General features: G+C 33.8%; 1 protein-coding gene across 5 annotated transcripts in view; it reads right to left on the reverse strand.

Moving 5' to 3' along the window:
• LOC140444158 (protein cycle-like) overlaps positions 1 to 16244 on the reverse strand; it is a 69612-nt gene that overhangs the window by 32085 nt on the left and 21283 nt on the right. For 2 of the 5 annotated variants that reach the window (XM_072535847.1, XM_072535848.1), the window contains exon 2: positions 2807 to 2920. In XM_072535847.1, coding sequence (XP_072391948.1) covers positions 2807 to 2920 — 114 coding nt within the window. Of the gene's footprint in view, positions 1 to 2806; positions 2921 to 9301; positions 9510 to 16244 lie in introns of those variants that run through there. The other 3 variants (XM_072535846.1, XM_072535845.1, XM_072535852.1) reach the window with 3 other exon arrangements.

Here is a 16244-nt window from a genome sequence, read left to right on the forward strand (position 1 = left end):
CGACTGTGTGTATGGCCATTTAAAGTAGTTTACGCCGAGAGAAATTGAGCGGGAAATATCAACGTAGAGGCGAAGAAATCAATTTAAAATTTTCTTTTGTTATTCGATGTAGGTTACATATGTAAATATAATATATATGTCAAATTCCTAAGAAAATATCCACTTTTTTGATGCTAAAAATATTGATTTTGACATTTGAGGGCATCCTCTTGGAACCTTTGAAATTTGAGGGCATCCTTTTGTTTTTTAGTATTTAAAACTGCAGAAAAAATATTGCCTTCACCCAGAACGAGGGTAATCATGTCTTTTTGCGAAATTTCAAAAATTGAAAGAGCGAAATAATATTGATTTTGGTGTGTAAAAATGTCGTGGTTTAAAATCGCTGTAGACTCTGTTAAAAACCACCTACAAAGCCTTTTTAAAAAACAGAAATGAAGATTTTTTATACTTTTATACAGGGTGAGTCATAACTATTGGGACATAGACTAAGGACAGGTTATTTGGACCAAAATATGGCTATTGGGCCAAATATGCCTCAATAAAATGTTGCTGAGAAAAAAGATACAGGGTGTTAAAGTTAATTTTTGTTTTTCGTTTTTTGCTAATAGTTTCCCTGTATATTTATAAATTGCTATCAAAATTGGCACAGAGGCATAATCTTAGACAAGAAATAGTATTTTATTTACAATTTTACGTTTTGTCATAGAGGGCGCCACGTGGATTATTCCTAATGATCAAATTGAGTCTAAACTTTTTCTGATGAAACTTTTTAGTAATTTTTATTAGAAAATATGACGTAAACATAATTTTTACGTAAAATTGGTACTCTTGTTTAAATATGATAATTTCAACCGTTTTCGATAAAAACGCAGTCGAACTGCTTAGAGTCTTAAAAAAGGATTTCAAATATTATTTCATTTATGAAAAGTATGCTTTGGACTGTCAGATAATTGTTGTTGGTAAATGTCATTTGTTCAGAGTAAATTATTTTTGATGTGACAGTGTAGTGTAATGTTGCATTTTTTAAAAGTAATCATTACTTTTTTTGATTGAAATGCCTCGTCACCATCATTTTACTAATGAAGAAATGCGAGATATGATTTGCGTATACGCACAAGAAAATTTTTGCGGTCGCTCGGCAGCCAGAAGGTATGGAATGTTATACGCAAACAGAAGGCAACCAAATCACAAAACTTTTGCAAGATTATATCGTAGTTTAGGTGAAACTGGGTCATTTCACACTAAAAATCGGGGTGGTCGACCGAAACAAATCACACCTAATCAAGAAGATAAACTTTTGGTTCGAGTAGATGAAAATCCTGAAATCAGTTCACAACATCTATCAGCAGCAACAGGAGTAAGTCAGTCGTCTATTGTTAGAATTCTAAAAAAAGAGAACCTCCATCCTTATCACTTCACTCCTGTTCAAAATTTACTTCCAACAGATCTTCCACGACGGTTACAGTTTTGCCAACGTATTCTGAATAAACATCGCAATGACAGACACTTTATTAAGAATATTATGTTCACCGACGAAGCAACTTTTACCAGACGAGGGGTTTTTAATTGGCGAAATAGTCATTATTGGGAAGAAGAAAACCCGCATGCTATTAAAGCTAGACATTTTCATCATGAGTTTAAATTGAATATTTGGTGTGGCATTATAGGCGACCAACTACTAGGGCCTTATGTTCTTCCTCCGAATTTAAATGGAGATTCTTATTTATTCTTTTTGGAAAATACTCTTAGTGATATTTTAGATGATCTGTCACTAGATGTAAGAAGAAAAATGTGGTTTATGCAGAATGGAGCGCCACCTCATTTTTCATTAGCTGTTAGAAATCATCTTAATGACGTATTTCCTCAACGATGGATTGGCAGAGGCAGTGATTTTCAATGGCCACCAAGAAGTCCTGAGTACAACCCGCTAGATTTTTATTTTTGAGGACATATGAAGTCCTTAGTTTATGCCAATGAAATTAATACACGAGACGAACTTTGGAGATACATTCAAAATGCAGCTAATCTTATAAGGAGACAGAATAATATTTTTTTTAACGTCCGAAAATCCTTTATAAAAAGAATTAGAAAAGGCATAGAAATCGGAGGAGACCATGTAGAACATTTAGTTTGAGTTTTTGTGAGTTCTTTTAAGTTAAAGTGTGTTTAGTTCTTATTTATCGTCAAAACGGAAACCTTACGTTAGTTGCAACTTTGTTTATTATTTTGGTATTTGATAGTGGAATTGTAAATAAAATACTATTTCTTGTCTAAGATTATGCCTCTGTGCCAATTTTGATAGCAATTTATAAATATACAGGGAAACTATTAGCAAAAAACGAAAAACAAAAATTAACTTTAACACCCTGTATCTTTTTTTCTCAGCAACATTTTATTAAGTCATATTTGGCACAATAGCCATATTTTGGTCCAAATAACTTGTCCTTAGTCTATGTCCCAATAGTTATGACTCACCCCGTATACAATAAAAGTATAAAAATTAAAAATAATTAATAATAAAAATATACAATTTTATATGTATATAAATTTTATACAGATATAAAATGCTTTTGTTTGTTTCTGTATTCTCAATCTACCGGGTGAGTTTTAAGTATGGAACGCCTTAATTTATTTATTTAATATTTTAAATACATCACGCTGTATATTTTTTGCCTATTCATTGATATACTCATATATCATGGAATAAAACAGTAAAATTTACAAGTAATATTAGAAAGTACTGATTACCGGTTATCGTTATTTAATACCTATTATATATAAATATAATAAAAAATATAGTGCTTACGGAAAATAAGTTTTTCTTTTTCTGTTGTTTGAACAGGATACGGAACTGTTGTCGTCTACAGCCGATGACGAGTTTTGATTGGATTGGAACGACAAGCTTGAAGAACAGGGATCACTGAAACAAGAATTATAATTTAAGTACACATTTATTCTATTATCAATTTAACCACTCACGCACTCACGCAATTGTTATTTATTTTACACAGTCTGCAAATATACAAGTAAATTTTATAAAATAATTGCCATAACTCCTTATAATTTTTCCTTTTCGCGCATTGAGTGCTACATCCACACAATAATTAGACAAAAGATCAATGAATACATCAAAATAATCTAGGGGACAAAAACAAAATGCGAGGTTAAAGAAGGATTTCAAATAATTTTTAATAAAAAGTTATCAACAAGTGTACCGAATATACAATAAACATTTTCTTAGAATTATCGCAATAGCTCTTTAGAAAATTAAAAGAGATAGATAAAGAGCAGTCAAAAAATAGTCACAAACAAATTTTTTGCCCCTCAACAAAGTAGTCTTTAGGTTAAGTTAGTATAGAGTATGACCATCACGGTTGTTGATTACTGTTTTATTTAGAATACTGTTGCATTTAGAAACCATTCCAGACAAACAAGATGGGTTCTTCAGCCAGCCAAGAGTGATGCCACCCCATACCATTATACTGCCGCTTTGCTGTCTATGAACGTCCTGCACGGTGGCCAATCGTTTAGTATTACCAAATCGTCTTCAAGTTCTTGTCCGTCTTGTATCTAGAGCACATCCAAATCGGGACTCATCTTTAAACAAAGTGGAGGCCCACACACGTCTAACCCAATTTGCGTGTTCTTGTGTTCACTGAAGTCGATGAGCCTGATTTCCTCTGCATAACACAGCCACTCTCCCAGGTCTTCGAGCATTTGATCTTACTTCATGCAGTCTATTTCCAATGGTTTGGCCATTTACAAGTACCTGATGGGACTTTTGCAACCTCATTTGTAGTTATGATGCAGTTACAGTGCGATCTCGCAAAGCCTGCCACCTAAAAACGGTCTTTAATCTGGTTGGTTATCCTTGTACGGCCTGTTTGACATTCAGCAACATCACTGGTTTGTTCACACCTTAACCACAAAGGATTATTGACACTTCTGTTCGTGTAGAGTATCTCAGCAACGCCTCTGTGACGTTTGAGTTTCGCGATTTAAATAATGTCTCGCCAATATTGGCAATTGCAAAACTAAATAAAAATCCACATAGACATCGAAAATCAAGTATCACGGACATCAATCATGGACAAGCCACCCATTAACTATTGACGTAATACTCACCAAGTATCCCAAATCAACTACAAATTCCACACTAATTAAATCTCTATTCATGAAAATTCTAGACCACTACCCTAAGTATTTGCAAATCTTTACCGATGCCTCTAAAACTCCCAATGGTCACGCTGCTGCCTACTACTGTAAAGAAAATTCTTGTAGCATATCGATACCAACCAACTGCAGTATACTAACAGGTGAGGCTACAGCTATTTTGGAAGCCCTAGTCTTCTTCGAAAAGAGTAGAACGATGAAGTGCATTATCCTAACAGACTCATTAAATGCATTACTGGAACTGAAACAAATATATACCAACAACCCTATTAGACAGAGTATAAAAAACGAACTAGAAAAATTTCGATCATTAGGAAAGGAAGCGGCTTTTATTTGGGTACCTTCACATACAGGTATTTACGGAAATGAAAAAGCAGATCAACTTTCTAACGAAAGTCGAATGAATTCAAACCATCCTGCAAAATTGAAGACATATCTGTATACCGATCTAAAAAACCTGGTTAAAATCCACTGTATTAATACTTGGCAAAATTATTGGGAAAAATTAGGTACTAAATTAAATGTAATTTGCCCAAAAATAACTGATGTCCTGGAGACTCCTTTAAACAGAAGAAACCAAGTCATTATTAATCGTCTAAGAATTGGCCATACTGCCTTAACACACAAATACCTAATAACAAAAGAACCACTACCTATCTGCTCCAGCTGCTCTAACCCACTGACTGTCAAACATATCCTGCTTGATTGTCCTCAATTCATGGAAAAAAGAAGATCCCACGGATTCACAGATGATGATCTCAAGACAGTTCTCACCAAAAAAATTTCAACAGTGTTAAGATATTTAAAAGACATCAAGTTATTCAATTTTATTTAATGTAATTTTTCATGTATTTGTTATATCCACTAATAACCCTGCGCGGTTGATGTGGTTTTGTGTTTAAATAAAAAAAAAAATATTACTTTTTATATTACAGACAAAAACGCATATTGAAATTTTGTTAAATTTTTTGTAGACATTCTAATACATCAGTATTACCGTCCAAGTTGGTACAAAATCAACAAAGCAACAAAAAGGATTAAAAAAATAAATGTATTGTTGTATTTGCAGCTAATACTGATTGAAAGCTATTAATATAGGCTTCAACATTCAACACTAAAAAGACACATACATTAACCTGAACAAGGAATTAAAGAGTTCGCCGGTAACAAAAGAAGACATCTATACCAAAAATTAGAAGACAAAACGTACACAGGATCTTAGACATCGATGAAAAATTAAAAGAATGGAAAAACTACATTTTTGAATTAATATTTGAAGATAAAAAGCAAAACACTATATAACCATGACCATAACAAGTCCATATTAACCGAAAGCGAAATTACATGGGCACTACAAACAGCAAAAAATGGAAAATTGGATGGTTCTTGGACCCAATAAAGTTTTCGAAAAAAATGGGATTAAAACACTGTGGTGCTTATACTACCAACTGATTGTTGTCGGCATTAAGTCGGCATTTTTCACATTACAGAATCCTTGGCGTTTTTTTCCGGATATAATGAACAAATAAGGTTTAATCTCGTTTTATCTCCAGCCATGGTACAATCTAATATTTTTGCTTTAATCTGTGACTTCTATAAATTTGCAAGTCAAAAGAGACGATGTAAAAGACCTAAGAGATATATGGAGGATCTAAAAGTTGCATCCCACAACATACCTCCTCAACTAAGCAAAAATCTTTGGCGAATTGGTTTCTGGTACTCATAGAGAGTATACTGGAATAAAAGGAAAAAGACAGTTAAGATTTGATTTCACGTAAAGTGCTTCTACAATTCGCTTATATGTATTTCATTCTAGCAGGAATCATCAGAGCGACTGGTACAGAAGCCAAAAGATTTGACGGAAAAGATTTGTTTTCACGTTTAGAGCTTCTTAGGATGAATCAAATCTTAACTGTCCTTTCTTTTGTTAAAACCACTTTATGGTATAATTTTTAAGCTCAGAAATAAAGAGGTTAAATTTCAAGTATTATCATCCTATTGTTTATAACTTTGTCGCAAATCCCGGTCAACCTTGACTTGTATCCTTGTATCTCAGGAACCACTGCTCGTAGTTCAACTTTTTTTCTTTTATAGAAACATTTTTTCATAAGAAACTTTTTTTCTTTTATAAGAAACGTCTTTGCAAGTCGTTTCCATCGCCGTTTCCTGAATTTATTTAAGCTAATATTTATTCTACCAAGATATTCTATTTGTTTATAATTTTGCCAAAAAATTGTTTATAATTTTAAAACATTCTTGAGGCCATCCAAATAATTCGATTTTAATTGTATGATGTGCGCCAGATAGGTTAAGTGTGTTTTTATAAGTTTAGTATAAATGTCTATTTTTTTGTGCAAGATTAAAAAAAAATAATTTAATAAAAAATGAATTGCGAAATTATTATGCGAAATCTACACTCATGGACAAAAATATCGAATATTTTGGATTTTTCTGATCAATCAAGTCGTTTATTGTGAAAAGAGTTTATTTTAACAATGTTTAATGAACAATTTTAAGTTGTTATCCTTAGAAAATTGCGATAAAAATATTGCTTAATAGTAAATAATATTATTTTACTCTAAACTTAAATGCTAATTTAATTGCTTAAAAAAGTCTTTTTACCTAAAAGAAGTGCACGATCAGTAACGAGTATTCCCCCTCTAGCTATTATTACTGCTTGCATCCTTCTTGGCATGCTTGCAAGTACATTTTGGACATATTCTTGGGAAATTGCATTTCATGCATCCTGTGCAACAAGCCGAAACTGCTCTATCGTATTCAAAACGTGATTAATTTATCGTATCTAAACGGTGGCCAATCCAATTTTCGAATTTGGACCTCATCAAGATAATTACTCACTATGGTAGCGGCATGTTGTTGAGCATTATTGTGCGTTAACATAAATCCGTCATATCCAATGTAACCAACATATGGCAAAACATGATCTTGCAGGATGCTTTAAACGTAAGAATCACCAGTCATCCGTCCAATCACTTCCACAAGTGCAGCGCGTACCTCCCAACTAATACCTGCCAAAGCATTATATCACCACCTTCAAAACTAACGGTCTGGACGAGATTGTAGGTGGCGAATCGTTCTATAACTCTTTTGTAGACGTGCTTTTGATCATGTAGCTTCCATAATAGGATTGTGGTCCCATCTATCTATCTATCTATCTAATTAGCCTTCTTCGGTCCATCTTTGGACATAGGCCTCCCCAATCCTTTTCCATTCTTCTCTGTCTGTCGCTATAGTCATCCACCTAGAGCCCACGTGCTTCTTGATATCATCTGCCCATCTCATTTGGGCCTTCCACTGCTTCGTTTATATTCCCACGGTCTCCAACTTATAAGAATTTTGATCCATCTTTCTTCTTTTTGTCTTATATTGCGTCCTGTAAATCCTTATTTCAATTTTGCAACTTCTTGTCTAACATCCCTCACTTTTGTTTTCTCTCTTATCCACTCGTTTCTATTTTTATTCGTTAATCTTATATGCAACATTTGTCTTTCCATTGCTCTTTGGGTTTTTATGATTTTGTCCATGTTTGCTTTTGTAAATATCCACGTTTGGGAACCATAAGTGAGAACAGGGAGTACGCATTGATTGTATACTTTGGTCTTAAGATGCTGTGGATATCTTTTGTTTTTAAGAATGTAGCTTAGTTTGACAAATGCCGCCCATGCCAGTCTAACTCGTCTTTTTATCTCTGCTGTTTGGTTTTCTTTGTTAAGCTTTATAATTTGACCCAGATATATAGAATCCTGAACTTGTTCTATTTCATCTTGTCCGATCCTCATTGTGAGGTCTTCGTCTGTATTTGTTATGGTCCCATCAGTAAAAGGAAAATTTTACCACTTTTGCAGAAGACGTGGAACTTTGGCAGGGCATCTGGGCTTTACGTTTGCTTCTTTCATTCTTTGTCTTACTATTTTTGAACTCACAAAAACTTGTCTAACATTTAGTTACTCATTTCTGAGGTTCATCGACGTCAATGAGCGATTTCTTGTAGAATTAGGAAGCAAAAAACGATAATCAATTGCAGTTGTGCACCTGGGGCGTCCTTGACCAGGCCTTCGTACAACATTTCCAGTTTCGCTATACCTTTTTAAAATATTCGAAACTGTAGATTGAGTTCTCCTGAGACGTCATGCGATATCTTTTTGTGTATATCCTTCCTCGTACAAAATTACAATCTGTGCTACTTGGACTTCATGGCAGTGTCAAATTGGTGCCATGTTTGTTTTAAACTTAGTTAAATCAAAACAATATTTAATTAAACTTAATAAATTAAACTATAAATGACCGAATTAGTATGATTTTTCCTTTACGTGAAGAAGGTTTTTATGATAAAACGTACGAATGAAACTAAACGCTGAATAAACGACAAAATAATTCAAACCAGTTGAGTACATCAGCCTACTATAATGAGATTCATCAGTAATCTAAAATTATTTTGAAATAATAGTGACAACAAAAAAAATTGGAAAATTCCAAAATATTAGATATTTTTGTCCATGACTGTATTATATCGATTTTAATAAAATTTGGTGTGCTGTTTTATTATGCTATAAAGATTTTCCAAACGAATTATGAAGTTCTTAAGTGCAATATAAGTGGTTGAAAAACATTGAATAATAAAAGGCTTGTTTCCCCCCTTTTTGTATTTATTGCTATTTTGCAATAAGAGCTATAAATTAAAAGAATTTTTAACCAGCCGTATCTTATAGAAAATTCAATTGTCGCTATTTTATTTTACTACTTGTCCAAAAAGTTATGTTTTAAAGTTATAAGCAAGGAAAGTAGAAAAAAAAACGATATTTGTAGTAATTTTTAAATATTTAAATTTTTTTATTAATGTTCCCGACCTATTTACGAGGGGGGATGAGTCAATTATTATTTACTGAAGTTATCACCTTACTATTTCTGCAAAAATCCGAATCCACCTCTCACATCCAAATTTAGCTTTATCACAGATCCTCTTGTGTATTACCAAAAGATTTTTCATGACTACATCGTAAGTAAATCAATTAAAATAAGAAAAAACTGTTTGTTTTATATAAAATAATACAAAAAAGATTTTGAAATATCCGTTTGATCCATTAATTAAATAATAGACGGTACTCACTCGATCATATTGGGCAGTTCATAGTAACTACGCTGGTACGACTGCATGCTTTGTTGCACGATGACCGGCTTAAGTTCCTGTAAAGTAATAAAACCGTTGTCCTCATCGTCGGGTTCCTGAAGAAGGCGAGAATTCGAAACGTCTTGCACCGCGAAATTACGAGCCACCATCTCGAAATATTTCAAAAACAACGCCGCACACAATTTACACACTTAATTCCATTCGGATCACCGTGTACATAGTTATTATTAAAAGAAAATGCTAATTAGTTTAAAATGTTCTTGACTAGTGAGAGAAACGTTGAAATATACATCGAGTTCTTTTATGTTGGCAGTTTATATCGGCTAGTTAAAGCGGGAGATGGATTTGATTTGATATTTCCAATACGCATGTACTTAGGAACTGTCATCCACTGTTGGTTACCTGTTTACTAATTATATCACCCTTGCAGATTTGATGTCGTAACGATGTAACTGACAAGGGGTTAAAAATATATTTTTAATTCGGCATTGAAAATATATATCGCCTTTATATATTCTGATTAGCTAAATAATACAAGCGCTGTTTGTAATTTTTATTAACATTTAATATACAGGGTAAACTCAAAAAGTATATACGCTTAAAACAAGACGCAGTTAGTATATTCGTCTTCTTGTTCCATTATATATGCAATTTTGTTTATTATATAAAGGAACCTCCAAGTTCCTTGGGGGATTGCTGCCTCTATGGAATACTTCGTCTACCACGACCTTTGTGTTATCTAACACTGATGTGATTGCTGCATTCTTTTTTTTATTTCGTATCCTAGTTTTATCACCAATATCCAGCCTTCTGCGTCCAAAGTTGAATATAGGGCTCCCCTATTTCTTTCAGTTCTGTCGTCTTGGGCTTCCTGCAGCCAATTCCAAGCGATTCTTTTAACGTCTGTTCATCATGTAGGTGATCTGCCTCTACTTCTTCTGACAGATCGTGGTCTCCACGTTGTAATTTTTTGGTTCCATCGCCCATCATTCATTCTAGCCATATGGCCCGCCCAGTTCCACTTCAGCCATGCTCGTTTCTAACTCTGTCTCTGAGAGTTAGTCCTAGTTTACGACCTGTATATTATTATATTTATAATTTATATTTTTTTCTGTTGATTTCTAAGATTTGATATAATATGTTACATTTGTATTCCGACTATAAAAATGATCTGAGTTTGCATTTGATCCTCTGTATTTTCTGTATACATTTTTCTATGTCTTTTTCGACGAGCACATGACCGATTTAATTTACGATTTCACATCTGGTAATCTCCATCTTCCTTGGTATGGTGTGCTCATAATGATCATATTTTTTTCTTTTGTGAAATCTATTAGAAAGTGACCATTTTCGTTCGTTTTTCTCTTCAGTCGGTGCATGTATGTTTGTAAATGATATTTTAGGGTATTTTCCTCTTATTCTTAGTACGCGTATTCTCTCTGAAGTTGGTTTGAAGTAAGTGATTAGATCCTTTAGCATTTTATTTACCACAAATCCTGTGCCTAACCTTCCATTTTTTCCTCCTCTATTGAAAACAAATAGTGCAAGATAATATGTTATAAACTATGTGAAATAAACTGTTATTTTATACGGTAATGTAATTAACAAAAAATAAGCAGACTCCAAAAATAAAATAAAATACAATTCATTGCCATGACTATATAGTTTTTGTCTTCTTTTTTAATTAGCTTGTCGAACTATCGAACTGTCACTTAGTAGTTTAAGGGATGTTCACATACATTCTTCTTGCTACATACTCCCCCTTTGGATCACAAAACCGACCCAGATATGATACAACAAAACAAGCAAGAAGAATTTACAGGTACAAAAAGTGGGGTTTTAAGTATTTTACATCAGAAGTAATAAACGAAGTAAAAATACCATACAGATAATTACATCAAAAGAGTGGACAAAGCATTACACAAAATGATTGCAGGAGAATAGGCCGGAGTATATCGCATACGACCCTGTGACAATAATAACTGAGGAAGCAGAAATCACAGAGGAAGATATAAATAAAGCACTAAAGAAGTCCAAAAACAATAAAGCACCACGACCAGGGAACATAAAAATGGAACTGCTGAAATATGGAGGCGCAAGGATAGTATCCTTTATACGAATGTTGTTCAATAAAATTGAAGCAGGAGAGAAGATTCCCGATGAGTGGAATTTATCATACATGTCCTCCATTTTCAAAAAAGGTGACAAAAGGTCACCAAATAACTACAGAGGGATCAGGGTAATGCCTTCAATAGCAAGAATCTTTTCATCAGTTATAAAAGAAAAACTAGAACAACACATGGACCATTATAGCGAAGAACAAGCCGGATTCCGAAAAGCCAGATCATGTTTAGATAATATATTCATTATGAGACAGGTGATTGAAAAGAACAAAGAAAAAAACATTGAAACACATATGACCTTTATCGACTTAGAGAAAGCATACGATAGCGTGCCCAGGAAACAACTATGGGAAGCAATGAGAAGAATGCGCGTTAGAGAGAAATGGGTGAATATAACACAAAGACTGTATAAAGAAACACAAGTGCAAATAAAGTTAGGTAATGAAATAACAAAAACAATCAACGCAACAAAAGGCCTCAAACAGGGATGTGGTCTCTCACCTACACGTTTTAACATATATATAGATCAGGCTTTGAAAAATGGTATAGAAAATGCGGAACAATGGGCATACCAGTACAAGAGAATATATTACATTCACTACTTTTCGCAGATGATCAAGTCATTTTTGCACAAGACAGGGAGGATATGGAATATATGATAAGGAAATTAAAGGAAGAATATGAACTTTGAGGACTCAAGATAAATATGTGCAAGACCGAATACTTATGTATTGGACCCGAGGTTGCAGATTTGAACTTAAGTTTAGAAGAAGAGACTATTAAGAGTTGTAAGGCTTTTAAGTATTTAGGGTCAATGATTAGCCGAGATGGTACTTGTATGAAAGATATAGAAATGAAAATAGCACGGGGAAAACAAGCCACAAGAGCACTTCATGGAGTGATATGGAACAACACTCTAACCAAAGAAAACAAAAAGAGGATCTTTCAAAGCATAGTGATGAATATTACCCTATATGGAGCGGAAGTATGGCCAATGACAACAACAATACGAAATAAAATAAGAACAGTTGAACTGGACTTTATGAGAAGATGTCTACAAATCACAAGAGCGGATAGAATAAGAACGGAGGAAATATGGAACAGAATGGAAGTAAAATGCTCAATTACAAAAAAGTTGGAAAATAGAGCCCTGCAGTGGTACGGGCATGTACAAAGAATGCCAGAGCATAGGTGGCCGAAAAGAATATTAAACTGGGACCTGCCGGGAAGAAAACGGAGAGGAAGACCTGCTACAAGATGGAAAACATACGTCGGAAATGCTATGATAGATAGAGACATCAGAGAAGGTGACTGGGAGAATAGAGTGCTATGGAGGACGAAAACGGCGAACTCATAATGGGAAAAGCCGAAGAAGAAGAAGAAGAAAAGTGAAGTTTTGGACGAAGCCCTCGCGAAGAACGACGCACTTCTGAAACCGGTGTATACGACGCACTATTTTTAGTCTTCAGAACGTCTGGATTCGAAGTGGGCGGTGTAGTAGTCTCACGGAGTAGATCTGAAGTTGGTATTGAGTTCAGACCCTCGATTATGGATGGAATCTGTCTGGGAAGTCCGCGACGTCGAATCTGATGCTTCGCTCTTGGAAGAGGCGCATCGGGATCAATGACCATTTATCTGGTTAAAGCAGACACATGATAAATACCTAAGGGCACATATGGAATATTTGGATTCACTATTTCATATGAAGTAGGACTTATAACTCTGAAAATCATATAAGGTCCATCTCTGTGGGGTGCAAACTTTGAAGTTACATCCGCTTTAGATTTACATGGGTCTTCACCAATACTATATCTGAGACTTGGAATGTCTGATCTTGACGTTTACTATCAGCATATTTCTTTCTACTATCTTGTTGGCTCTCATGAGTTTCCCTGGCTTGACTTAAGGTGTCAGCAATTGGTTTTATAAATTGATTTAGTTATTGAGTAAAAAAGGTTAGGACAGTTCGATTTTATCTTTCAGTTGCGCATTTTTTCGCTGAACTTATATTTTTAATAACGTCATCACTGTTCGAATTATGTTCGTTACCAGTTTTTTAAATAAAAGCATCTTTTTGTATGTATACGAATGTCATATTTTTTCTTATATCGAACCGAACATTTGTGAAATTTTACTAATATCTAAACGTAATTTATAAAAATATAACCAAGACTCGGATGGATAAACCTACAAAAATTAAATGCTCAAATTGCAAACCATTTGCCTCTTGACAATATGCAAGATGATGTTGAAACTCTTGCAAAACTTTATTAAGAATATCAGCATTAATTACATTAATTTCGGTTTTAATTATCTCTTTAAGTTCATCAATATTATTAGGTCTGTTAACGTAAACTTTAGACTATAACTATAGAAGGAATCCCTATAAGAAAAATTCTCATGGGGACAGATCAGGAGATTTGGCTGGCTACTCTAAAAATCCTCGTCTGCCAATTCATATATTAGATTCACGTACATGTACTACGTAATGCGGTGGTGCTCCATCTTGCTGGTACTATATCGAATTGTCCTGTAGCTGAGGATTTTGATGATTTGTGTATAGAGCCGCAAGTGCGGAAATTATTCGCTGTTGAAATAAATGAAAATACTTGCATAAAAAATACTTGTAATAAAAATTTTATTACCAACTATTCCCGCCCACACGTTAACGGTCTGTGGATACTGAGTGTGCCCAGTGAGGGTTCTCTTGTGTTCAGTACCTACAGTTCTGCCTATTTACTGTAGCCGTTAAGGAGAAAGCGGCATCATCTGAGATAACACATTTCCGCAGGAATTGCGGATGATGATTACAGAATGAAAGCAGTACTGGCTGTTCGTAAATAATATTGTAAAAGGTGGACTTTCTACAAGACTGAAATTTTATCGATTACTTTCAGTACAACACATTCATTATTTGTTAAGTATTTGTTAAGAGTTCTTTTGTATTATTGGGTGTCTCATTTCTAATGACATTTAGAATATCTAGAGATCAAAACTTTATATAACAAATAAAAACTTGTACATCCTGTATTAAGAAAGGTATGACTAACACTATTCTAGGAATAATGAATTATATATATTTTATGTACAAGTTTATGAATCCAGCTGTGAAGTTTCGAGTGTTTGTGACATTTATCATCGTTGTCTCCCTCGTTTTGAAGAGGATTCAAAGAGATGCACGTGAAACGAATTCAGTTCGCCTCCGTCATCGCGAAGAGAATAAACACAAAATTACATACGCTGTCGAATTCATGCATTATTTGAAAAAATCTACATTAAATTAGTCAATGAGATGACAGGTATTTAATACAGTGTCTATAGATATAATGGCAGTACCAAAATATTATGTAATAAAGAAATATAAATGATTTCTATTATTTGTTTATTTTACCTTGGATACAGTGACCATAACATAAACACACTTGTTATATTCTGTTGAATAAGAAAAAAAGCAAATGTTATAATAGAATGAAGTTTCTTTATTTTAAACAATTTTCAAAGGAGTAATTATTATAGAACTAACATTTTTTAACTTTAACAATCTTTATAAAATATTGAAAGTACAATTTTCGAAAAAGTTTAGAAAGAACTTATAACTTTCTTGAAAAGTTATAAGTTTCAAAATTCTCCGAGTATTTTGAAATTTTCGAAAGGAAAACTTGACCATTACTATCACTAGTGCCGTGACATGTTCCTAAATCTTCTATATCATCCAAAACACCCATCACAAGAACTACTTTATGTAAAAGATACATTTCATCCGGAGCTTTATTGATAAAACTTAGAACCTGATCCGCTTCCAAAACCTTGGATTTTTTCGGGATGTATCCTTTAGATTCCTTTAGATTCTTGGTGCAATAGAAAACAAACATCGCCATTATATGCCACAAGTACATAACTTTAAGCAATGAGCAACTTTATCATCATCACCGATAACGCAATCGGCCATACCGTGGAAAACGTTATGCTTTTGCTCAACGGCTAATTCTTCAAACACCACACATAAAAAGAAACATGACCTGTATTGGAAAACAAAGGTTTTTTTCAAAACCATTTGTGACAGCTTCAATTAATATTGAAGGAGTACCATAGAAAATGGAGTTTTAGCGTTAGAGGAGACACACAGAGGACCTAACAAAAAGCAACCCAAAGTACTCGGAATAAAACTGGTGATCGGGTGGCCACACAATCAATATGGCAGTGCAATTTTTGTAAGGTTTTTTGTAAGAGAAAGTAAAAATATCTCGGACACATAATGAGGAACGGCACTAAATACCGATTACTGAAAATAATCCTCTAAGAAGAATATCATGGTTAAAAACCTGAAGAAATGGTTCTCCAAAACAACAACTAATGTATTTAAAGCATCAGTTAATAAAATAATTATAGCCAGAATAATCGCCAATATTCGAAACGAATTAGCACCAAAAGAAGAAGAAGAATTTTTGTAAAGCCAGATTTAGAAGTGAAATCATCAGAGGTTTCAGTCAATAACAATATTGAGATTTTAACTCTCCAGCTCCGTTCTAGCACAGTTACTTCAATGTATAACCTTCTGACCAGAGATTTATATTTGAAAAACCAGTCAATTTTGATACACATGGCATCAAATCCGTTATAGGTGATTTTAACTATCATAGTATAATATGGAGGTACAATTCCACAGAGAAGAAGAACTAGAGTGTTGAATAGAACAAGAAGGATTAAAACTAATCTACGATACCAAGATACGTCCAGTGTTCAGTATCGGTAGATAGATAAGAGGGTATAATCGTTTTAGTGATAGGCTTGCTTAAGTA

The sequence above is a fragment of the Diabrotica undecimpunctata genome, chromosome 6, assembly GCF_040954645.1.
Source record: "Diabrotica undecimpunctata isolate CICGRU chromosome 6, icDiaUnde3, whole genome shotgun sequence".
NCBI lineage: Eukaryota > Metazoa > Arthropoda > Insecta > Coleoptera > Chrysomelidae > Diabrotica > Diabrotica undecimpunctata.